The 26,612-nt window shown below is 41.5% G+C and overlaps 1 protein-coding gene across 8 annotated transcripts in view; it reads right to left on the bottom strand.

The window, feature by feature from the left end:
* The window catches only part of EPHA7 (EPH receptor A7), a 164,285-nt gene extending 152,655 nt beyond the window's left edge, over positions 1-11,630 (bottom strand). For 5 of the 8 annotated variants that reach the window (XM_050893101.1, XM_050893105.1, XM_050893102.1 and 2 more), the window contains exons 1-3: positions 11,531-11,627; positions 7,061-7,125; positions 1,942-2,611 (exon numbers count right to left, since the gene is read on the bottom strand). In XM_050893101.1, coding sequence (XP_050749058.1) covers positions 1,942-2,611; positions 7,061-7,125; positions 11,531-11,627 — 832 coding nt within the window. Of the gene's footprint in view, positions 1-1,941; positions 2,612-7,060; positions 7,126-11,530 lie in introns of those variants that run through there. The other 3 variants (XM_050893106.1, XM_050893108.1, XM_050893107.1) reach the window with 3 other exon arrangements.
* Positions 11,631-26,612: the final 14,982 nt, after the last annotated feature.

Genomic DNA, 26,612 nt, shown 5'->3' with positions numbered 1-26,612 from the left:
TACAAGATATCATTTAATTTTTTTGTCAACATCAGCACGGTTAGAAATTAAGAAGCCTGTTTAATAAACAGGTTACTTGAATTCCAGTTACCAAACACCAATTTCTTCTCTATCCATCCCCCTCATGCTCACTCAGCTCCTGTCCCCCACCCACTTCCCAACATACACTGCTTTCTTTTTTGGATACTTTCTCTCCTTTATTGAAAGTCAAATAAAATTAGTATATTAATTACATCAACCATGACTAGGTCTGTAATCAAGAGCAAGTTAACTAAGAAAAGGAAAAAAAGTCAGTTGCTCCAAAAAAACATTTGAAAACCTCAAAACAGGCTTCTATGGCACACAGCGCTTAATATTTTTAACAGAGCTTTAATACAGTCTACTGAATGGTTTTGTGGTGGCAGTTTTTCACATTACAATTACTCCTAATGAGATCACCCTCCACAGTGTATAAGCCCTCATCCCTTCCCAACAGAACAATGAAAGATTTGTGCAAGGCTACAAAGGCCTCAGATCAGCTCCACTCACTTCACCTTGTACCAAATTTCCTCATAAGAACTCGTCAAGAACACAATTGTGTTTTTTTCCTGAGGACAAATTATTAATAAGGAGACTCATTTACTTTGTTTTAGGGTGCCCCTAATCTGCAGATTTTGAAGTCCTCACACAGACATCTCAGACTCAGTGACTGCCGCCAGCTTTGTTTTTGAGATTCTGTAGGTCTCTCCTCTTCACAGATTTGTGGGGATTTTTTCTGGTTTTTGTCTTACAACATTTCTCACCAACAAATATCTGCCTATCTTACAATAAAAATATGGTGATACATAATTCCTTGTGTTATCTTATGATAGGAATGATAGATCTTGTGTTAAATGTACTTGAAAATACCTGTCTTCAAACAAACTGCCTGTTCTCTTGATTTTACTGTAAGCAAAGACAATGAAATATCCTTTCTCACACTAAGCAGAAATGTCTTACGCATGTAGCCCCAGTGACAGCAATGCTAAGGGTAAGTATCATTCTAAGAATATGGATAACTGAATCAGTTTGAATTAGAAAGTACAACTCAGTAGTCTCTGATTTGCTAGTATTTTAAACTAATCACCATGATCCCACAGCAAGCCAAAAGTTTAGAGTTAGTTTTATGCAAAAAGATATCGTAGAAAGGAAAATATACTTTATTCTGAAAACTCGATATTCTGTTTGAAAGATCTATCTTGTGCTTGAATTTTTACACACTCGACACAAACCTCTAACTCAGTTTTTATTCTGTGTGTGTTCTTCCCATTACTAACCACACCTCATTCTAAGTTTACTTCCTCAGTTCTAGTTTCCTTGTAATTCTGTCACGTGATCACGTGAAAGAACAAATTGTTTAACTACTCATATCCGAGATTATTTCTTCACCAAAAGGATTGTCAAGCATTGGGACAGGCTGCCCAGGGAAGTGGTTGAGTCACCATCGCTGGAGGTATTTAAAAGACGTGTAGATGTGGCGCTTAGGGACATGGTTTAGTGGTGGACTTGGCAGTGTTAGGTTAACGGTTGGACTCAATGATCTTAAAGGTCTTTTCCAACCTAAATGATTCTATGATTACTGATATAATGTTCTGTGATAGGTATGACTTGCTCAGCATTACCAAGAGGTCCAAGGAACATCACCTTAACCGGTTTAAAATATTAGTCCTGAATCTATATTTATACTTCATACAACTTTAACTTTTCTTGTTTAAAATTAAAAATGCAGTATGCAACTGCTGATTTCCATATCCAGAAGGGCTGACTGCTTTAGATTAGCCAGTGTGAAGTTTACAGATTGAAGATCCGAAAACTTTAAAAGCAGACTGATGACGTATTTCTCTTGCAAAAAAAATAATAAAAATAAGCTGGTAGAACATGAACTATAATGTACATATTACAGCAAGTTGTATGTTTACTTACGTTCACACGTGTCTCCTTTTTGCTGGTATCCTGCTTTGCAGATACATTTTCCAATAGGCACTAACCATTCTCCCTCCGCGCTACAGTGCATCTTCGGCGAGTTCTCTGCCTCCTCCTCCGCACTGCTGACGCAAGTTCCTCGTACTTCAACTAAAGAGGAAAACTCTGAGCCAGTCACTGTGTCAGGAAAAATAGCTAAATTCTCAATGATGGACCAGCACTTCTTGTAGTAGACTTTGACAGAGACCAAAGCTATGCAGGCCCCTACATCCTGAAACGCAAGATAGAATCCTTTTTTGGACAAAGGTCCAATTTCTCTCACCTCTGTGTTAAGTTTCATTTTTCTCTCCCCAAGATCACCCTGGGTAAAACTTTCATCTGCTGCAATAGTGTCTATTTTTACATATTGGTTTTCTCGGATATTCCTGCCAGTGTCGTAGTCTGTTTCATAATAATACAAGTTAAAAGTTTCTTTACAAGTCCCCAGAACTCCAGGAAGACTGTTACAATCCCTCAGAGTGAATTTCAGTTCTACAAAAATCCTTTGTGCATTGCTTTTTGCAATCCAGTTAGTCCGAAGCCAGTTGTTTTGGTTTGATTCCATCACCTGGCATACCTGGTATGTTCGTATAGGAGTGTAGTTTTCATCCAGTCCACTAATTTCTTCCCACTAAAACAACAACAAACAGTTAGTAATACAAAACAAGTATGCCACCAGATGTAACTACTGTGTATTTTAAAAGGCTTCACACAACTCGAGTCTCCTTCCTTTTTAACAGTATGGCTTCATAAAAAGTAGGTTATTGTTAAAATACTCTTAAGAACCCAAATGAAGAAAATACATATTAACGCAGCTGCAGGCTCTCTCTCCCTCCATGTCTTTCACACATATAAATAACTTCTAAAAATCACTGTCACGTCATGGGCACGGTTGTAAAGGGGAAGCTTCAGAGAAGGCTGTTCAGCGTACCAAGTTCTGATTACTCACTGGGCTCTCCCACATTTCATTAAGGTCATGACGGTTTTGGGTAAGCAAAGACCAAAAGGAGGGAGGCAGCTTCGCTTCCAGAGAAACCTAAAATCAGTGAAGTCTTAGAAACTGAAATTGCCTAGTGTTACAGTACATAAAACTTGTGTACATAAAACTTCCAGTGGAACTTTCAGTTGTACAGAAACCATGGGACCAGGCCCTGAAACTTGTGAGTCAGACCATTTTCACTCCTATATGATGAGAGTGGCATAGAGACAGAAGGCAAGAGAAAATGGACAGAATTAAAAATCTGAAAGCAAGAAAACATTTTGGTTGTCCCCTTTTTGTTCAGTCCACCTTCTGTTCTACTTACAAACCAAAGAAGGTAAGCGGGAGCTCCTCACCTCACATGTTGTTCAGTGGCCGCATCCATGTTAAAAGGAGCAAACTTCATTTAGTCGGGAGTTCAAATGAACCATGAGATTACATACATAATTAAGAACAACACATATGACTGAAAGTTCACTGGTTCAAAGCCTGATTTTTGTTGTTGTTCCCTCTTTAGGATACCAACTATGTAACAAACTGGTAAGCCTGTAACAGCCCGTAGTCTTTAACAGCCTTTGGTGGCGTGGGAATTTGCACCTCCGGCAACGGCAAACTTTCCACTGAAATCAACCAAGCGGATCTGCTGAGGTGTAACCAAAACAATATCTGTCTCTTACCTTTTTTCACATTTCTTGTAACATTTAATTCACTGCAGAAACCACAGCTGTAATAAATTGGGGGGCGGGGGGTGTCGAGCTATCCTCACTCGATGATACAGGCAACCATAACTCCTCCGCATGGCACTTAGCCCTCTGGCCCTGTGTCAATAATGCACTTAAGCTCACGCTTAAGATCAATAACAGTACTTACGAGCTTAATGGTAAGCATGTGCTTAAATGCTTTGTGGGACTAGCATACTCGGCACCTCTGCAAGATGGAGCACCCACTGACATTCCTTACACTGGTAACCAAGCATGGAAGGCATTGGTTTTCCAGACTAGGAGCCATGCAGTATATAGTACTTTGCAAGCCTATTTGACAGCAAATGAGATCATTTTAATGTTGGTGTACTGCTCCAAGAAAAAGTGGATGTGGCTGAATTGATGCTGGAAGTTATCACCACAAAATATATCACGGCTGCAGATGCTGAAATGCACAGAAGCTGTAAATATCAAAGTGCATTTCAAAGACCTACAGTTAATATAGACACGGTATGTATGGTATTATATATGCATATGGTATTAAATGATTGAAATATATTATTAAATGCTCATGGAGTTAATTGAACTGATTGCATATGGAACTGTATTCATGTCAGAACAGCAGAAAGTCTATCTTCATAATAGATTTATTAGATCTGAATGAGTAAGATTTTTTTCCCCCTCTATAAGAACTAGTACAAACAAGGAAAAGAAAAAAAGGGGCCCTGGACTGAGGCTTTTGGCTCTGCCACATGGAAAAAAAACCCAAACAAACAAACAAAAAAGAAAACACAACAAAAAAAACCCAAAACACAAAGATGACAAAAAAGGCATGAAGCCTAAAATTTTACTGATTTTTATATTCTCCATCTCACATCAGGTAGTGTTGGGGTGGTTTTTAGTTGGTTCGGGGTTTTTTTGTTTATTTTTTATCTTGTGTAAGCAATCCTCCCTCAAAACACCAAGCCAGATTCTGCAATGAGATATTCCAGTTAGACGACGTATCGTATCTTTGAAGTGAAAGTAACCCTAAAGCAGCACACAACAGAATCTGACTCCTTGGGTTTTGATGTGGACTGCTCCATTAAAACAAATCCCCACCCTCCCACCCCCACCCCCCCAAAAAAAACCCCAAAACAGAAAGCAAAACAAAAAAACAACAAACAAACAAAATACATTTAACAAAATAAAACCATTTTTCGTAATACAAAACAAATGAGCCTTTTTGGAGTCAAAAGCCCACTACATGAGGCTAGCTAGTATCAGAAAGATTCTTATGCTACAGTCAAGGAAAACAATACAAAACACTAAATTCAGTTAAGAAGTCCCACTTTACATTATCCCTAGCATTAAACACTGAAGTTTATCTTTCCATATTTTCCCCAAAGCCATGAAGTATGGTTTTCCTAAAAAATTAAGGAAATACAACTTATGATTCAATTATGTAATTACAGAGCTATTATTTCAAGTAGTCCATTGGAGGTGTACCTGCTTCTCTGCAGGGAAAAAAAAAATACATCAGTACTTCGGGATATGTTTTCACCTATGCCACCTGAGGTCACATTTCATTAAAGTCTTTTTAAAGTGATCAATTCCGTGATAGCTTTTACAGCAAGAAAATTCAACTTTTCTTTGTCCTGCTGCAACATATGGTGATATACATGCAATTCCATTTGAATGCGTCCTGTTCTATTGGTTTCAATATATGGTATTTTAACTTCTTAGTTATCTTAACAATGTTTGAGATCATTGTTAGACGTAGCATTTGCAGTTGAATGAGGCATTTAACGAGTGTCTGGCTGATATATTCCGTACCGTGATGATGCAGTAGTTTCCCTCAAGAAGAAGATTTTCTGTGTTTATTCCCATGAAGTCTTTATTGCATAGTAGAAAATTCAGTAATTAAAACTAGAAAAACATTTATTTTCAAAATTACATTATTAAAATGGTACTTTTATGTTAATTCACAAGCAACTATTTCTGAACATTTTCATGCATACAAATCCAGCCATTAGTTTTGATTCACTTTTAATTCCTGATTGAAATTGGCTTCTACCTCTGAAAGTCGCCTTTTACTATTTGCTGAATTTGACTCTACTTTCATCTTTCAGTATGCTGACATGTGTAACATGTGTTGACATGTCTTTCATTATCTACAGGTTAGCCTAGTATAATTGCCACCAAGCTAATCTTTCAAACACCTCTGGTAAAGGCTTCAATCAGTGCAAAATGCTAATGCCGAGGTTATTAGCCATCATACGCGTTGAGCTCGCATTACGTTCTTTCTGAAGTCCTTAGATTCGTTTCCAGTTTATGCTTGTATTGATTTTACGATCTTGCTTTTAAAGAAAGACACTTTCGGATTTTCATTCTTCTTATTTAAAGGATTTGTTACACTTTTATATCCCCACTCACACTTCACGCTCTTCTGGCTCCAGATTTCTTAATGCGCTGAAGATTAAGGGCCTGATCCCCCAAGTCCTTGTTCATGCAAGGAGTCGCAATGGATTCAGCAAGACTGCTTCCATGAGTAAGAACTGTCCATATAATTTATGATTTGTCAGACTAAGTTAAGGTAGGACTGAGCTAAGGTAGAACAATATACCCATGATATCTTTCTGAAAATGTTCTTCCTCAAGGCTTGAGGATGAAGGGTTTTTATACCACTTTCAATTCAGACTGAAAGCAGCATTTCTCAACTTTACATATAGAATAAATAAGACAATAACATCAATGTTTCTAAACTTCTCATTTTTTATAATGATGTACTTTACAATGGTACATTTCATGGAGTACCGTGAGATTAATTTGTAAGCAAGCTGGAGGTGGCCTTAACCACATAATTCGTGCCTAGTTCCAGATATCAAGCTCCTCAAGACTTGGGGATGTTTCAAGTTTGGAATGTCATTTCAAACACATCTGCAGTATAAATGTTTTTATTTTAGAGCACTTCAATCTGTGCTATTCAATTACAAAGAAAACATCGTAAACAAATTTATGATCACCCATTATACAGAAAATGAAAAACATATTTTTAGAAAGTTTCCACACAGAATTAAATCTGCTGTTTCTAAAGGAAGAAGGAAAAAGTGATTTAAAATATCGTGTTATAAATATACAGAGCTTTCTGGTACAGCACAAAGGATTACACTACAAAACATAAAGCTACCGAGAACATTTAGGTGAGTTTCTAAAGAGACTCTTCCTTTTAATCAGCTTGCACATTTGTACAGTGTAACCTGAGGTACCCTTCTTTCCATTCTAAAAACAAAAGTCGTAAACACTTGGTACAATTACTGAGAGAAATATGAGGGGGAGCTAGTTTAAAGCAAGTCTTTCAATTGCTTTGGTAAAATAACTGCTCATCTTTAGGAACTTAGTTTTTGCCCGGAGTACTTACCCCATTGGGAGGAGAGGAAATCCATTCCAACTCTGTCTGTTGTGCTTTAGAGTCCAGCAATATTACTAAAAAAGAAAAAAAAAAGAATTTCCACTGTTTGTTAAATGTGAGTGGGAATATAAAACCAAAGAACAAAGTCTGAATAAAAAAACAGTGATTAAAAGAATACAATTTTTGTACAAATTAATATTTTTTCTTCGTATTATTAAAAAAAAAATCTGCAACCACAACTATGCATTTACTTGTAAATAGATGATTAAATGATTATGTACCATCCACATATAAGCAGATATACATTAATCTTAACAATTTCATTGCTTAAACCAAAGTGTATTGTTTTTCTTAGTGCTCTAAAGTGTTACTAATCAGTCATTAAGGTGCATGCTCCCTTCATCTCTTTTGTCATAAGAAGGACATTTCCCATATGCTGGTTATTACAGTGAGCTTAAAACAAACACACACACCCCAACATTTCAACAGTTTTCCAAACTGATTTAGACAGGACTACTCTATACCTTACTGGGAGTTGCACTGCAAAAGTAATGGTCTTTTTGAGTTTGAAAGAAAAAAATATGTCCCTTAGGTGATAAAGCAGTAATTCTATAAACAAATGACAACCAGGAATACAGAAAATAAAAGACTCTGCAATTACCTCACACTTTGCATACACAAAATACTACATACACAAAATCAGACTAATTCACTTTATGGTAATGGCTTACTAAAATCTTCATGTCATTATACCCCAGTGACACTTCTATACAAAAAGACATCAGTTCTAGTAGCATCGCAATTATTTTCAGCTAAATGTAACCCCGTCTCCAAAACTGGTTAATCACAGCCTAATAAACCAACTCTTACGTATTTTACAGTACATATTGGAGGTTATATTACTGATGTTCTGTTATGTCCAAACATACATTTCTATATATGGCTTATATTTCAATTATAGCTATAAGCTTCTTTCTTAGCATATTATTATAAGTTTCTGTAAGACTTTCAAATGGTGCATATGTTAATCTGTGATGTCCAAAAAAAAAAAAAAAGTTAAATAATGTGCTGTAATACCTTCTTTCAAGGTAAAGTGGTCAACATATATCTAGGTTTGGTACACTTTAAAGATTCCTTCTTCAAAGCTGCACACTTAACTTCATACTTCTATTTGATTAAATAAAAAGTAACATTTCTAATTTAAATCTATTCAGTGTATTTTTAGCTATAAAGCTATTTATAACTTTATACATAGCATTTAAGTACTGATATTTCAATGCATGATTTAAAGCTGTAACTTGAAGCAACTTTTGTCGGGTCTTCTGAAATAGTTATAATTCTGGCTTCGGCCCTTTCTGCTAGTAGAATATAACGCAAAATTTCAGTGAATTACTAGAAAGATGAGATGACTAAAAAAGTGATTTAAAGGTTCATACAGGAATATCTGGAATGTTAGCCGAACACAAAACGGTAGCTTCCAGGCCTATATTTCAGTAATAAAGTGGAACTACTCATTAGGGAAGTTTGATAGTCTCTCTCTAGAAAGATTATCTACTTATTTCATTAAGCTTGGATTCAAGGGGCTTTACTTTGTAACACTTTCTATAGAAAAGCAGGTGGTGCATGTAGTGGTTTGTTAAACAAGAACATTTATAATGGTCCTGGAAAAAAAGGTACCACGAAAAATTTAACCATTTCAGCACCAGCACAAGGTCCCATGGCTGCAATTCATTATACTCTTCATTTGGCAGCAATTCTCCATCACATAGCAACGGGTGGCACATCCCAGAAAGAAAAGACAACAAGCAAGCAAACAAACATAAAACCCTGCTCTGCAAACACCCCTTGCAAAGAAAACGTGGCGTTTCTGTGTGGCACCGAAAGTTACTGGGGAAGAGCTTTCCAGGCCAGCGGCCGGTGCGCTGCTCCCAGCCCGGGTTGTCCAGCGCTGGGAAGCGATGCGGGAACACGGCGCCGTGCTCCGCGCACCTTGCCGGCAGCCGCGCGGGGATGCGCGGCCTCCCGCCCGCGGAGCACACCGAGACCCCCGGCGCGGTCCCTCCGCGGGGGCGCAGCGGGCCGCGCTTGGCGGCGGGGAAGGGAGACGCCGCTCGGGGCCGCTCTCTGCGGCGCGGCGGGACAGGGAGCGAAAGGAGGCGTAAAACCGGCGGGAGGAGCGCGGGGGCGCGGGGAAGGGGCTCCGCGGGGCGCCGCGCAGGCGGGGAGCAGCGGCCTCTCGCCTCCGCGGGGAGCCGCAGCCGCGCACCCAGCCCGGGCGCTGCGTGAGGCTGCGCGCAGGCGGCCGCGCCTCCGCGCTGAGGAGCGGGGCTTGGCTCCGCCGAGCAGCAGCGGAGCGCCGGTACCGCGGTCGCCCTCGCCACTCTCCCCCCAGCCCGGCAGCCGCCGGTTTGGGGAGGGAGCGCCCGCGACGGCAGCCCCGGAACGGAGCCTCGAGGTCTCGTAGCCACGGGGCGGAGGGACGGGACCTCCCCCCCCCCGGGGGGGAGCGGTCCGCAGCGCCCCCGCGTCTGCGCTCGCCCCGAGGGTCCCGGCCGCGGCGCTGGCAGAGGGCTCCGCAGATAAACGCGGTCACCCCCTCGCTTGGAGAGCTAGGGGGACCCTGCCCCGCTCCCCTCCAGCATCTCACCGCGGCTTTTATTTAGCTACAGAAAGGAAACTCGGAAAACTTTTCAGCCTCTCACCCCCCCATCCCTCTTCGGTACCCAGCGGGGAGCGCTGGGAAACCACGCGGGGCTGCTGCCGCCACGGGCCCTTCGGCGAGGCCGGGAGTGAAGCTGGAAAGTTACTTTTTTGTTTTGTTTTTTTTTTTTTTTTCCCCTTGCTCTTCCGCGGGAGTTTTCTGCGCTTGCAGCAGGTAGCCGCTATCAATCCCTGTCTGCCGCTCGCCCCCTCCTGACCCTCCTTTGGCTAGGCTGATTTTCACCAAACATACACACATTATCCACACACACTTATACGTACAGATGCATATATATACACATCCATACACGTATTACACAAACACGAGGCAGACCGCCGCCGGGAGGCACCGGCGCAGCCCCGATCGCGGCGCAATCTGCAGGGCAGAGCGGGGCAGGCAGCCCGCACCCTCCCTGCCTGACTCCCTGCCTGCCTGCCCGGCCCTTCTCCGCTCCCCATCCCACGGCCACGCGTTACTACTCCCCGTGTGGGGGTCTCTGTGCTTTACAGCCCCTCCAAATAAACTTTCGAAATGCTGCTAAGGAAAGGCTCTCTCCTCTTTCCCTCTCTAACCCCCCCATCGCCGCCTTCTCTTAAGGGCAGAGGACATTTTAATTGAGTGGGTTTTTTTAAGGTCCAGTTACTAGGTCGAAATGGTATTTTACTGCATGCCAACTGTTTGATGAAAAATACTGACGTATCCAGCTGAGGGGGGAAAAGCCCCAAACGCATACCTATGCGGAGACACCGAAAAAGCCTCTAACTCCCCCTTCCTTGTCGTCGTGTCCCCCCCCCCGCCCCGAAGATGGAGACGGACCTTCGCCTTTGGCTGTCAAACGCGAGCTGGGCGCTCCTTTAAATAATTTCGGATTTTCTCAGCGTGAGAAAAGAGATTCCCAGATGGACTTTGTGAATTGATTTTATACACCTCCATCAGCCTCTGATAGAAAACTGCCTGTTTTCTTTCTGTGCGCGAGGGAAACAAATGTCCGGGGTTCGCCTTACACAGATACCAGTGTTGGATCGATGGGCAATCGGGAAGCCCCGTCGTAATACGGAGATGGTGTAAAACATCCATCCCTAAACCTCTCTCTCTCTCCAGTGATGCCGGGGGAGAGCACACACGTTGCAGGCACACGACGCCAGGCTGTATGTACCCTCTAAATGCATGCCCAGCCTGCATGGCCGGGAGGTGTAAAACTGCACCCCGATGCTCCTTCCCGCGGTCTGTGCACGGCCCCGCGGGACCGGAGCGCTGCAGGCCCCCGGTGGGTAGTGGTGCGGAGCTGCCCCGCAGCCTCAGCCCCGCGCCGTGCCGTGCCTCCCACGAAACGTCCCGAGCCCTGAAACTCGGCCCTCAGCCCCTGCAGCCCCCGCCCGGGGAGCAGCGAGGTAACCCGCCCTCCCTGCACCTCGCCGGGAGGATTAAGGCTGCCACAGGAGAGTGAGGCTCTCCCGCACGGATCCCCGGGCCGGGGGCTGTCTCCCCAGCCCCATGCCTTTTCATCACGTGCAAATGCCTCGCAAACCTCATTCCTGAGAGCAAAGGCAGTTGTCCCGGTCTCTCACACATACACACGCACACCCCCAGTGAATGCCTTGCTCTTTCCTCCCTCTCACCACCACTAAAAAAAAAGTCTTTTTTTTTTTTTTTTTTTAAGGGGGGGGGGCTGACAAGCAGCTCGCAGTGGCAGGCAGGTCCTCCGCTAAGCCACCACACAGACTTCGCATGCAAAAGCGATAAATAAGCCCAAACTTTTGTTTTCTGCATCACCTTACCTTCTTTTGCAGCCTGTGCCTCCCCCGTGTGTGCAAAGCGGAACAGCCAGACGGAGCACAAAATAATCCAAGAAGGGAGCCTACTTTGGAAAACCATGGTGCAGGAGCGGGGTGATTTTATATTTCTAGCTATGTATTTCTAGACACTGCCGCTGCCGCCGCTTGGCGGGTGCTAGAGGACGGTGGAGAATTTGCTCTGCTAGTCTCTGGCTCGGCGCTCCCTCCCTCCCGGCTGCCTTTCCTCCTCCTCCTCCTCCTTTTTCTCCTCCTCCTCCTTCTTCTTCTTCGCCTCCTCCTCCGCGCCGCTGCCCGTCTCCCGCACCGGGCCGGCCGCCCGCCAGCCCCGACTGCAGCCCGGCCGCCCGCGCCGCGCTCCGATAATATCAATTAGGGCGAGGGGCGGGACAGCAGCGGCAGGGTGGCCCGTCCCTCAACCTGACTGACAGCCACGATCGGCCAAACAGCAGCGATCCTCGGCGCCCGGCGGGCCGAGCCGGTGCCTGAGTCGTCGCTACCGGGGGGGCGGGGTCGGCGTCGCCGCCCAATGAGCGTGCGGCGGTGTCGGGTTGCCGCCGGTGCCGGGGAGCCGCGGGCTGTGCGCGGGGGGACGGCGGCGGGACGGAGGGGCTGAGCGGGGACGGGGCGCCGCGCCCGGACGGCACCCGGGGCTGCTCCGCACGCCTGGAGGCGGCCGGCCGGCCGGCCGGCTTGTCCTCCGAGCGAGCGGGGCGGCCGGCCGGCCGGCCGGCCCCCAGGGCTCCGTGTGCTCGCCCCGTGCCGCAGCGGCCGGGTTAGGGAGTGAGGGGCGTCCCGGCCAGGGCCCGGTCCCAGCCCGAGCCGCGGCCGGCGGGTCCCGGCGCTGCCCTCGGCGCGGTGCCCGCCCGTGGCCGGGCCGAGCGCGCACCTGGGCTGCTGCCACCGAAAGGGAAACTTCGGGAGGAGCGGCGGGATGGTGCCCCGAGACAGTCCTCCGCCAAAAGTCAAGTTCCTCAGGGCTGACATCACTGGGGCTCCCTTCGCTTTGTTTTATTTGGGTTTTCCGTCCCGCGTCTCCGATTTTCCCCAAGTACGAAGAACAGGTTAATGACAATATAGATCTTATTTTGGGGGGAAGGGGCGGTTGCTTCCCCCCCCTCCCCGTCGGGTGTAACCTGAAGCGAGGGTAGTCCGCTAACAATGAGACAATTTAAATAGGAGGAGGAGGGGGAAAAAAAAAAAAAAAGAAGAAGAAAAGCAAAACGCGAGGGAGAGGAACTTGCCAAATCTCTTTTGTCAGCGCTCACCCTACGGGCCGGGAGTGCTTTTCCCGGGGATCCATTATGCCGCCAGCCCTCCGTTTTCCCTTCCCAAAACCCACCCTTGCTCCTCCAATGAGTGAACCAACAGAGCGACGCAAAAACTTACCGTTCCCTGAGCGAGGCTGCTGAGCGCAGGGTGGTGCGACGGGCACGGTGTCTCCAGCGGCCTCGGTGGGAGCGCTCCTCTTCCCGGCCGCGGCGGGGCAGGGGCCGGGGCCGGGACCGGGGCCGGGACCGGGACCGTGCAGCCCCTGTGGCGGGAGGCGGCGGCCCCGGCTGCGCTCCCCGCTCCGCGCCCCCCGCGGAGCCCCTGCCCGGCCCCTGCCTCTCACTCTGCCCCGCGCACCTTGCCGGGGCCGATGCTGTGCGGCGCGGAGCTGGGTTTGAACAGCTCTGATAAAAGTGCATGGCCGTGGCCTTTCGGAGGGTAGGGATGCGATGTAAACGGAAAAAGTGATTATTGTCTTGGGAGCAGGCGAAGACAGCGAAGCGCAGGGGGTGTCATTGCAGTTCGGTGGCAAGATTATGCGAGAATCTGAAACAATCCTTGCGCAAAGGGGGACGCTGATACAGAAAACGTTATGCCATAAACGGAAGTTTAAATGGAGAGGGGGGTTGTTTATGGGACCTTTAGGTAGATAAAGCCGAATTAGAATTAATAACAATAATATGCTCAGCATTGTCGGATGAACAGCCACCATACTCCGGGCTTTGAGCACTTTCCCTGTGGTCTCCTCGTTACTTCTGAGAACAGTGTGGAGGTAGCCTCAAAAATGCGCTGTATTCCTTTCACTTGCTGAATAATTAATACTTACAGCTTAGAATATGACAGGTTTTGCATTTCATTCAGAATGCTCTTTTGATACTCTGGATACCATGATGAGCGTAGGCAAAGTACGTGCTCTTGATTCTCTCACTCTCTCTCATCTGTCATTCCCATCCTCATACGTGCGTACTCAGAAAGGGGAGCTGTATAGAACAGTGAGTTTGCTTACCTTTTTTTAAAAAGTCTGTTTTGTTTTAAATACTTACAAGCAGGTATTTTGTAACTTCCTTGCAAATTTTCATAAGTAAAGTTAGTTTTCATGTGGCATATGTTGTAACAGTGATTAAAGCAGATGTAGGAAGTCCTTAACTTAGTCCTCTAAGATTTCCTAGCATAAAGTGCAGGCATTTCACTACAACATCATTAACCCAAAAAGACAATTTTTAACTTACAGAATGTATTTTAAAAAAAGAAGTTATTTGTATTGAGTCTTTCAATGACTATGTTCATAAAAACGCAGGAACTTACTAAATGAACAAATTGACAGGAGAAAGGCTCAAACGGTAATGAGATATATCGATGTCCTGCATATAGTATTAGGCCAGTCACTTATTTTCATCATGACCTGCATTTATACAGGCTATATTGTACAATCTAATATTATATGTGTATAATATGTGTATAGGGTCTGTACACATACAAGGATACTTAAAATTATGTAAATATATTAACCACACAAAGGATATATGTGCATATGACTGAGTGTATAAAGAAATTAAATAAGAGATTAAAAAAAAAAGTGTATATTTCTGTTCCTGATTAACTAATTTTAAATGCCCTGTCTTCCTGATAATTGTAAATTGAGCTAAAGATGACATATTATATGTACTGCTTCCTTAAAACAGTGTTGGATGTATTCAGTTACACCAAAACTATCTATATACATTGAGAGGGTATATTACAGTGTGTTTTTTTAAATTGTGCTTCTTACACGTCAAACCTTTGTGAAATTGATTCAGAATTTGAAATCCTATTTAGTGAATTTGATTTTTTGCTCTTCCTCTGCCTCTTTGTAGTGTTTTCTAATACTTCATTGTATTCTGTAGGGTGCACAGCCTGCATTGCATCTCATCCAGCTGAGCATTGGATCTTCTGCAAACAAAAACAGAAAAGAGAAATATTACAACTGAACCAAAATACTCAAGCTAAATGGACTACAGCCCTCAGATTTGGTATCAAAATCTCTGAGAGAAGAAGAAAAAACAAAGAAAGGGGGAAAAAAAGCAACTGGGAACTTCATTCAATTCAATGTGTTACAATTCAGACACCATCAAAACAAACGGTTAATTGGAACAGAACAATGTAATCAAAGATACTAATGTTGCTTTTTGTTTTATTTTGTTTTGTCCTTTTTTCTTACTCAAAATCTGTAGGCCAGATTCTGCCTTTTATTTAAACTTGTGCATAGTTAGAATGGCTTTCTTGATATTACCTGGCTTCCCTATACTGATACTAGCTTGATACTAACTGAGCTTCCCTATACTGAATTGCAATGGTCTAAGCAGACCTTGGAGAAACATTTAAAGAATTTTCTCCTTAAAATTGGCCAACTATATCTTCACCACATAACTCAATCAGAACTTGTGATACAAGAAATATGGGATGAATTCTAAGGCTATACAAGCATATGTAAGAAAATAAGCATGGTTTGAAAGTAGTTATAAAATTCTGTTTTCACAAATTCCCTTTTTGCAGGATTCAAACATTCTTTATTGGCTGCTCTGTGCAGGGCTGAAGCAAAATTTCAATAGCTTCAAAAAGGTGTTGAAGCTTAGCCTCAGACATAGTTTATAAAAATGATATTGAGTCTTAGTTCTGTCCACACAAGAATGATCCTTCAAGCTGATTTTGACCAAAAACATTTGAACTGTGTTTTACAGTAGTAAAAGTAGAAATTAGGCTTAAGTAATAGAAGAAGATTTTTTAAATCCTGAATTTGGTCATTTGTGGTCATAATCTAAGCAATCCCTAGGCAATCCTTTACCTGTGCACAAGATTTTCTATGAAATAGGCAGTACACATTTTTGTACAATTTTTGTCAAATTTTTGTCACATTTTTAATATAAAAATGCAGTGGGTTCATGACATTTGACTTTTAAGTAATATGTGTATAATAAATCATTATATGAGACTTTGCATTTAGTCTTCCAGATGTAATGGCACTTACATTCCAAATCTGGACCAGAAATTAATTTTCCGTATGGTGTCAATTTCAGATCTTCTGGTGGATTTATAAGTCAAAGTAGCTCTATTATCATAAAGATGGCAATGCATTAAATAAATATTACTAGTTCATAAAGAAATTGTAGAGAATTGGAACTGGCTTGTTTGAAAAGCATGCTCTTATAAAAAGTCCTTTCTATAAGTGAAATTTCAGTTTGTTGGGGTTTTTTTTAACTATTTTAGTTAGCACAAATCAATAATAGTGCTATAAAACTTCACACTTTAAAGTCTTCATATACATCAGAATGGTAATAACAATTCACTGTCAAATTTTCTCTCAGGGGATTTAAAGTTATAAACGATGCTAAACAGATATTTAGATTCTGTTTTCCAAATCTATGAATTTTGAATACACTTCAAAAACACCGTTCAGAAGTAGAGGTAAAATGGTGCGTCATCTTGCCATTTAGTGGAAATGAAATACATTCTATAGAACAATACAAATTAAATTCACATTAAATATATATGTGAACATGAAATGCCTCTGCCTTTACCAAGGAACAGTAGCAAAGAGTTGTACGGGGTCCAAAAATATGCTGCATCTGGGTCCTGTAAGACTGCTTCCCCTGACAAATCTGAATTCGAAAACTGTTTGACTGAGGAACAAGAGTCTTTGGAGAATATACTGTCTCCATGTTGATCACTTGTCAGAGTCTGTTAGCATATGTCATTGTGCTGTGGACCTTCCCCTGGGAAGCCCGAGCAGGGCAAGCCAGTGCCATCATCCTGCAATAGCATTTGGAGATGTTCTGAAAGGAGATAACTTCCATTGCTCACCTATGAATTAAAGGAATGCCTTTGTGCCCAGGTGCAACAAGAAGTAACCGCACATTTAAGCACATTGTTGACTTCAATAGTCTATAAGATTCAAATTTTCAGTTTTCCTAGGATGTTTGTCATACTAAAAATTGCACACAGAAGAGCCTGATCATAAGGGTAGCTAATTCTTATTTTAGTTAATTAGTTGTAAGTAGTAGATAAACTCTAGCAATATGCTCCAGTGAGGTTAGTGTCTTCCTGTTCTTCCTCAGCACAAGTGACATCTGATCACTTCCATCTGTGACAGTCCTAGATGATTCTTTCAGCCCAGCTGAGGTGAAAAATCAGACCCAGTAGATTTCCTGTTTCCATATATTACCTCCTCTTACAGTCAGCCTCAATCTCTCAATTTCCTTATGGTTCTGTGAAAAAGCATGGAAGCATCTCTCCTCTCAGTCTCCCTTCTGTGTTAGGAGGTAGGAGGGGGAAGGATAAAAGAACAGATGCAATAACCCTTACTTAGTTCTGAAAGATAAACTACAGATTGCAATGGCAGGAGTTCCAGTGCTTTCACCTCTAGATCCAGGAAGTGTAGTGATGTGGAGCATCACTACTGACAGGAAAGCTGCCAAAGTGTATGGGAGAAGGTGTTCCTTGAAGCAGAATAATTTAAGAATTGCATCCCTCAGGAGCACAACCCTCTGCAGATTTCCCTCTTTGCCATCTTTCACATATTCTCATACTCTGTCAAGTTTCCATGCACATATACTGCCACTTCTATCCTGGTCTGTAGATTTAGTTCCCCCCAAAACTGATCTCTCATTATCCACTGCAAGTAAACCAGATTTCTGACAAGTAATACACATACTAATTTGTGGAAGTTTGTTTTGTCCTAAGATAGTTGATGCTTAGCAGATATGCTAAATCACAAGACCTTACATACTTTATCTTATCTCCTTCAAATGTGGAAGTTCATGTGATAGTGAGTTTCACAGATAAGCAGTGCTTTATTCAGAACGCATTTACTTTTGGCTTGAATTTGCCAACTGTAGTTTCAGGATGTGATTTCTTTAGTATTTACTGTAGTGTGACAAAGGTTAATAGAAGTACCTAACAAACTGTCTTTATACAGTCAACTCTGGTTTATCTAGAGTAATAATCTTGTAATACAAATGCAGGGATGATGCAAATCCTCTGTAAAATTAAGCTACATGACTGTATAATGAAGAAAAAAGGTTTTGCCATATTCAACCCTAAAGGGCAAGCTAACACCTGCCTGGATCAGTAAATGCAGACTGAGAAATAAACCACAGCATTGCAACACTGGCCCTGGACCCCTTCTGTCCTTCATGCAACCAGATTATCTATCTCTGTCCCCGTGATAATGTGCACCACAAAATGGATAATTTCACCCCAGTCATCATTGAGTAGGTTCTTTACTTTTAATTATTATTATTTCATGTACATTTACCAAGTAATTTCTTAGTTGTCTCCTGTCTAAAGCCTCTGTTCAGATAATGTTTTCCTCTTGTAAGCGGTTCCATTGATCTAGGTGAGAGTTAGGTGCTACTCAAGCTGAATGAGAGTGACACTCTTAGGTAAACACTAAGTATCTTTAAAGCTCCTTCAGATGGAAAACACTTCATTTCAAGAAATCCTTTATTTGTCCTTTTGTACATGTTTTTCTTGAGGAGGTGATTTGAACTGTAAGCAGTAAGCAGAGTTAACTGATGCAGTGGGGGGTGCTTTTTTGTACATCAATTTTTTTCAAGACCATAACTTTGATTTTTTTCAATTTTTTTGTTGATGTAGGTTTGGGGTTTTTTTTTTTTTTTTTCTGTTTGGGGTTGTTTTGTTTGGTTTGGGATTTTTGGTTTGTTTTTTTTTTCCCCTCAATGATGGTACAATAAGCAGTTGTCACTGAGCTGTAGTGTTGCCAGTGATGTCTAGGTCTTTTTCTTAAGTGGTTGCAATAAATTGCCCATCAATGTGATTGAACAGTTCTTTTTTTTTCTTCTCTCCTTCTTCTTTCTAGTGTATAACATGGCAGCTGTCTACAGTAATTCATCTGTCATTACGTTGCCCAGTTGCTTAGAGGTAGGGTTTCTAATCCACTGCATAACCTTTCTTAATCCTGGCTAACCTGAATAATCTTTTGCCACATTGCTGTCTATGACTCCTACAATAGGTAATAAATATATTAAACTGTGCTACTCAGTACATATCTTGGAGCATCCTATAATCTGCTTGTTTTAATGATGAAATCAACCTTTTATTTGTTAATGCACTTTGTTTTCCATCTCATAGCCAGACTGTAATTCTTGACAGATGTCTACCTCGCACTCTGTAATTATTTAGGTCTTAACTGTCATCTTTGGGGAGAGTCAACAGACTATCTTGTATCATTTTATTTGAAATTTTATTTTCTACCTTTTTAATAGTACAATCCAAAACATAAAATAAAAGGCAACTGTAATATGTGAATTAACAACATCTTCTATTTCCCTTTGCTTTTTAATTTTGTTCTTTATACCATTTTCAAATATAACCAAATATTCAAATAACATTACATGAAAGGAAATGAATTAGTGTAGCTGGCAGACTGAACCTTAAAAACAAAGAATTCAGATTTATGCTGTCTGTAAGGTAATATGATTTTGTATTTTTTTCACATATTTATTAGTACATAAACTACCAGGTAAATTTCTGTAACTGCTGTATTACAGTAGTAAGCCCCACAGTAAGAAATCAACTTACCTAATTGAACTTCCAGTGTTAAGAAAAAAAAGAAAAGGTAATCTTCCAGACCAGGGCATCTGCCAAGGACATTTCAGCAGAAATCCGCTTCCTGAATTCTAGGAGAAAAACTCTATGCTGCTTTTTCCTTCTTCAGTGTTAACATGTATCTTCCTAATCATCCCATATGGGTAGTGGGAGTTTGTTTTTCCCCAAAATGGGCACAGAGTTCTTAATGAATGTTGCTACACAAAAAAAAACCCACAACAAAACCATAGTGTGCCTCTTACAATTTACAGTCAAGGGGCATGGCAGGCTGAGAGAGCATTAAGTCACCTTCGTGTCCTTCTGATTTGGTAAGCTGAAAATGTCCTCAGTGTATCCAAAAGTGCTCTAGGGGCCAGTAAAATTATGGCACGCTCCTAAGGCTGCTTGGTGCACTGCAGGACCAGTTTCAGTCTCTGCCTTCTGCAGCCCTGTCCCAACCCACTCTTCCTTCCCCCGGCTTGCCCCTAGCTTTGCCTCTTGCTAGGATTTGCAAGACAGTTCTTTGAAGGCTGTCTTCTAGCACGCCTATGCAAAGGCTTTCCTCTCTCAGACAGAAACAGTGATCGTAGGGCTTTAATACTATTCCAGCCTCTTTGTCCTGCCATATAATGTGCCTTGCATATAACCAGCTGTACCATAATTAGGCTAGATTTTAGGTGCTTAATCAGGCTTAGCAAAATAACATAGTTTGTCACATTCCTTCCAGCTGAAATCAGTACATAGCTTTAAGTCTTCACTGCCTCTACTGTACCTGTGAGTAACTGCTGTCAGCTGGCAAGAGCTTCATCTGAATTCGGATTCACTAGGAGATTAATTTAAGATATAGTTTTCTTTCAAAACAAGTACTGTACTGTATCTGTTCAGACTGAGACTTTTCAGTGCATTTATTTGTCAAATATGCATATGTATGTGTCTACATACATAATTTCCTCATAATTTCAATAGTGGTAGATAAATGGAATGTAGAGATAATATAGTTTCATGCACGCAATACTGTGTACAGAGGGCTAGTCCCTTATCTCCTGTGAATTGACATAATTGAACAACATTATGCTAGTTGGGGCTTTTTGGCAAGAATTCATGCCAGTTACATAATTCATTACAGCATATTCTAACCTATTGAAATCTATGCATACATTTAGGCATAGCTTGTACAGTCCCAGTGATTTCTGCTTGCAAATTCCCTTTAGACATGCCCTCAGGTTCCCCCTGGATATACTTCTGTCACTGTGTCACTTTGAGAGTCACTGCTGCAATTCTTCCATCTATGCAGTTCTCATAGAAGTCAGTGCACGATTTAGATGCACATAGATAATAGGGCTGGATGTTGGTCAAAGTACGGTAGGTTCTGAGCTCTTCTAATAGTCCTCTGCACATGCTTCCTATTACTAAGTGCTGTGAGCCTGAGCCTTACCTGATGTGAGCCCCTGGAGCTAGTGTCTTTATGCACCTGCTAAGATTTCCACCTTATGATGAGTTATACCATTTAAATATTTCAAACTGTGTTTGTATAGATATTAAAAAAAATCCACAATATCAAGTATCTGGATAATATCAGATTTTTGGGGGAACAAAAATTCTACAGGTTTTTGGGGGAATGGAGAACTCTCCTCCTCTTCTCCCATTAGCTTCCCACCAGTCTGATTTTGCTAGGAGGCTGGGACTTGTTCCTGAGGAAATTTGCCCTGCAGTTGAGACAGTAACCCACAGTGGGACTGGAGATGTTAGAACTGCCTTCTTCTGCACGTCCTCATTGAGATATAGTACTGCCTGTCCCCGGGAAGCACCCTCTCTCACCTAAGGGCACGGCAGATCTACGTGACTTCACTTGCTCACTGTTCTGGCTCTGTTTCAAGACTGTGCTGGAGAAACGAGAGGAGTGAGGGAAGATGAAGAGTCTAGCTTGCCTCCACCTCCTCCCTGCTGAACTGAGGAGACGGACAGCTCAAGAAAGGGGAGTAGCAGGAGTAAAGCCACAAAAAGGGGAGGCTGCTGTGCTGTGCAGAGGGATGTACTGGATTATCACTGTAGATACTGTGATAGTCACCTAAACAGTTTGGTTAGTTTGATGTAATTTCTGATGATGCCATCGGGTATGGTGTATTATCGATGCCTTACCTTCTTTTCTCAACTTCAGTTTTGCTATTCGTAGGGAATGATCCAATTCTCAGAAAGGTGTAACTTTGATTTCAAAAGGTGTCTGTCTGTATCCAAATGATGGAAAGCCGGAAGGGTTCATAAGGACGCTAAAATAACAAAGATTATTTTAAAACGACATTTGCTTATGGTTTTAACTGTTACATCTCTCTAGCACGCAGATATGTGTGATAACCCCACTTAACTGACAGTTAGGTCACATTAATCAGGCTGCTTCTATAACTACTTCTTTCTACCTGCAGCTGCATATCCTTCTCCAAAGGAATTCCACACAGTTACGGCCAGTGTAGAGACAGGGCTAATTCGGCAGTGCTTTGCTCAGTTGCATTAAGTTGTTTTGCTATATGGGAAGAATTTAATTAGTTCACATCAAAGTTACACCACCTTCAGTGACAGGTAAAATTGGTGTGTAGCAGTATGAGCTGAATCAATGTGAACTGAAATAAAACTCTGGAAAGCTAGCTTTCAATGGACTGCTTAATGCAGCTTAGAAAAGCAAATCCCAGCACAGTATAGCACGCAAAGTGAAATAAATGAATGAAAACTGCATGATTAAATGCTTTCATCTGGAAATTTCGTTGCAATATTCAGAAACTCTACAAATTCTTCTAATTCATCATACTCTTTGTTTATTACTAATAAATTAATGTGCTGATGGAAGGAATTCATTACCCTTTCTACACACTTCACTAGTTGCAGGTCATTTATTAATCTGTGTTATCTGGTAAGACTAAAACCAGCTGTAATTACATTGTTAAACGTTGATTAATAAGCAGCCCACATCACTAATATACGCAAGAAGCAAGATAAAAAATCTTTTTAAAGATTTAAAGTAAAATTTTAACATTCCTTTGGGAATAAGGAAATCTGGATCTTCATCAATATTCATTTTTGTAAGATTCCATTTGCTTGTACAGCTGTATCTCTAAACACCTTTTGGAAACAGATTAACAAGCAAATTCAATTACACTAGAGTAAACGAACTGCATTCACAAAGTGGTATTAATGCACTCAGCGAAACATTTAGAATGAAACATTTTTTTTAAATAGTCTTCAGCTAACCATTCTTTTTTGTTTTGTATTCTTAGTTCAATCATGTAATTAGGCACACATCTATTTTAAATCCATTTGTATTTCACAGATTTAAAAACAATATAGCAATTTGAAATACATTATTAAAAACACTGCAGATTCCTAGACCCTGCTTTTGTAGGTTTTCAATAAAATCAGTTTGATTGAAGTGACACACAGGAAATTATTACATGTCAGAAGCTTGGGTTATCATTAAGGGTAAATAAGCAGAATGTCTCTGGCACTTGACAAAATTGGGGAACTTATTTTTATGATATAGCTCTATGGGAAATAAAGCAGATGGAAAGAAGATGCTTTTAGAAAAGATGTTTTAAGACTGTCCTCAATTAATCATAAATGACAAATCTTATTAAAGCAGCTCTATTGCTAAGGGTCTGTCAGTATTTCCATTACAAACCTATATTTCAAAGATTTATAAATGGGCTATAAAAATTAAGTCTGGGATGAAATTTGGCGTTCACACTGTTCACTACGGGTTCATATTTTCCTCACAAAACTTTAAGAAAATCCATTTTACCTTTTTGAGTTGGATGGCTGCAAAGGGACCAGAAGTGAGAAGTTCGGGATGACTTGGTTTTTTGCTTGTATAACTTTAAAAAAGGACACAATTTAATAGATCAGGAGAACTATGGTTCAATGGCATAAAGTGTCTAACCCGTGTTTGTTTTTTTTTTTTCTTCCTTCTGTCCCTGAAACGGTCACCCATTTTAGTGTAAGTTCAGCTTGTAATAGGGCTGCTGAAGTTCTCTACTCAGCCTTCTAACTCCTTTGGGTTATTTCTTCCAATTTCATTACTAATTAGGGGTTTAACACCTGTTTTCCAGCTCACCCAAATTTATGCTAGCCCAGACCATGTTCTGCTGGTGGGATTGCATAGGACTTTGAAGCAGAGTCTACTATTTCTGCAGAACTGATGATCTGAACTAGGGTTAGCAGTTCTTGATGGTCTGATTAAATGAACTTTTTTCATCTACGTCCCCTTTGAAAGTTGAAGCTATTCTTTAGGGTGCAAAGTATGTATTGCTAGAAAGTCCAACCAGTGTAAAGCTCAGAAGTGCTGTGGTTCTTCAGTATTATGGCTCAGGAAGGTAGATGTCCTGTTGGGCTTTTGAAGTCTCTGACAGAGATGATGAGAATTCCTTAAGGGCATTTTGAGGAGGATCAGAACCATGTTTTGAGACCCATGAGTACATACTCACTACTCAAGGATATTAGAGGTGATGCAGTAGTTCTTTGCTACTGTTCCCTACTTGTGAGATATATGTCCTTTGATAGGACAAGGAGTAATGGTTTTAAACTAAAAGAGAGTAGATTCAGACTAGATATAAGGAAGAAATTTTTTATGATGAGGGCAGTGAAACACTGGAACAGGCTGCCCAGAGAGGTGGTAGATGCCCCATCCCTGGAAACTTTCAAGGTCAGGTTGGACGGGCCTCTGAGCAACCTGATCTAGTTGAAGATGTTCCTGCTTATTGCAGGTGGGGGTTGGACTAGGTGATCTTTAAAGGTCCCTTCCAACCCAAACTATTCTATGATTCTATGATATGGAGAACACAATAAGGAGATCCCAGTTTTCTGGGATCTGGCAGTGTTTTTTAGCCACTTTGGCCAGTCTGTCTTGGTAAGGCATGTCTGTGACTGTTGTCTGGCACTGCTTGCCTGGTAGAGGAGTTTCTGTATCCCACTCCTCAGCTGACTGAACCACCAAATCAGGCAGCCACATCCAGGCTGCCCATGGAGAATTGCACCTGCCTATGCCCATGAATCATTTAGGAAAGTGCTAGCTGGTCTGGCCAGATTCTGCTCTAACAGCGCAAACAATCAGCGTTTGGCAACATTCCCCAATGCTGTTTTATTTACTAATACAGACATAGACTTTGAGGCCATTCAAACTGACAAGATAGCTCAAGGTTATTTTGGACTGAACTGAAATCTGCAGTCAAGGTGAAGTTTGCCAGTACCAAATGGGGGAATCCAGCTTCAGAGGGCCAGACCCTCAAGTTGACAAAGGTCGTGTTACCTCTAGACCTGGTAGCCTTGAATGAGCAGTGCATAGACATATGCTGAGATCTGCACATCATATATCTAACAAATTCCTGGTATATTAGCCAGCAAAGACACTGTTCCACGAGAAATAGAGTATCTGTCTGGCTGTCCTGGGTGTGCTTTCCTAAGAGAAGAATAAGACACTCTTTCATCCACTACTGCTGAAAAATTGTGTTCTTTTAGTAGTAGTAGCCTTGGAATAGACACATGCTGAAGATCACTGCCTGCTACCTAGCAAATCAACCCGCAAATGAACCTACCAACTACCACAAGTGAACCTGACAGTCCTTTCAGTTACTGAATAAGAGGCTGGCCCATGTGACCGTGTACAACGATATGGCACGTGCTTCCACTAAACACATCCCTCACTTCTTGTATGGCAAGCTTGGCTGGCTGATGAGAAATAGGAACCCTAGAGCCAAAATTCAAGCTGAATTACCAAGAAACTAGATTTGAATAGGTAGTAAAAAAGAAAAGAATGCTCACAGAAGGAAGATATTAAAAATACAATGGCATTATTATTGATAGCATTATTATTGTTGTGCTGAAAATTACAAACCTGTTGTTTTTGTAGAAGACAGAAGATGTGAAGAACAAAATGTACGATCTTGTGGTTTACTTTATTTAGGAAACAGCATTTGTGAAAGTTAAAGTCTAGGCTGATAGCTTGATTCATCTGGACAGCTGATGCTTAAGGTATTGTGGAGAAATAGAAAAAAAACTGTCTTTTTTATTCAGGAAGAAGTTACTTAATATTTCAGTTTCTCTGTAGGTGGAGAGTAATTACATTGTGTTATTTTTTTCTCATTTGCTGTTTGTCTTTGTACAACATTGGCCATGCTGAGGACAGTAGAAACTATCTAAAATATGATGTTATCATCTGAGAATATAAAGACTAAATAAAAAAGAGGTGAAAGCAGATAAAATGGTACGAAGGGGAAGTGGGTCAAGTGAACAGACCAATAAGTATTTAATAGAATTTTCTTTAGCAAGTATTCTCTTCTTTTCCAAGCATTCAAACAGTGGTATTTTATTAAGAAAATAAACTTACTGAACATCTGTAAAAGTTAAAATTGGAGTACAGGCCTGTCTGCAGTATGGAGTGGGTCTCTTCTGTGTTTTGGGGGGTAACCAGAAATAGAGTGATCAAACAGTAAATTTTCATAAACATTCACAGGTAAATGTATGCTAACTTGTGATTGTTGATTTCTGAGACTGGAAGGTGTGATATGTGAAAAATGTAAAGGTTAATTTTGCAGATCCATACTGATTTCAAAAGTTACATATATTTTAACACATGTAAGTATTCCTAAAAAGAGGATTATTTCCCTTTATTCTGTTATTTCAGCTGTGCCTGTCATGGACTAGAATCAATACTGTGGGACTTAGGTGACCAGCTACTTACTGACAATATTGACTAAAAGAAGTAACTTCATAACATGGGTGAGGTTCATACACATAACTTCTGGCCTGAAAATTATTGATCCATCCAAACTTTAACAAATGCAGTCAGTAATTCATTGGTCAAAACATAGCTAAATGTTTGCAGACTACGGTTAACCAATAGTCTAATCAGTGGAAACGAAGAGGAATTACTGAGCAATGTTCCTCCTAAGCATTGCAGCCGCTTAATGGCTCACACGCAAATGTTATCAAAAAGGTCATTTAGCTCATTCTTTCACTGCAGAGTTCATTTGAATATGCTGCATCTGAATTACTCTTTTTTGATTAGCCTAGCTTGACAGAAGGTGTATATTACATAGCAGTAGCATGTGAGTTGTCAGGGCTGGCCCAGTACTTGGTGTCTGTGATAGTAAGTCTTTGGGGATGGAAACATAAGCGCACCCAAAATATTGATGGAGAAATTACTCCTTTCTTATAGACATACAGAGCAAAT

This window comes from Gymnogyps californianus, chromosome 3 (assembly GCF_018139145.2).
Source record: "Gymnogyps californianus isolate 813 chromosome 3, ASM1813914v2, whole genome shotgun sequence".
Lineage (NCBI taxonomy): Eukaryota > Metazoa > Chordata > Aves > Accipitriformes > Cathartidae > Gymnogyps > Gymnogyps californianus.
Note: the sequence above shows the minus strand (reverse complement) of the source record. Positions and strands in the feature narration are given on the sequence as shown.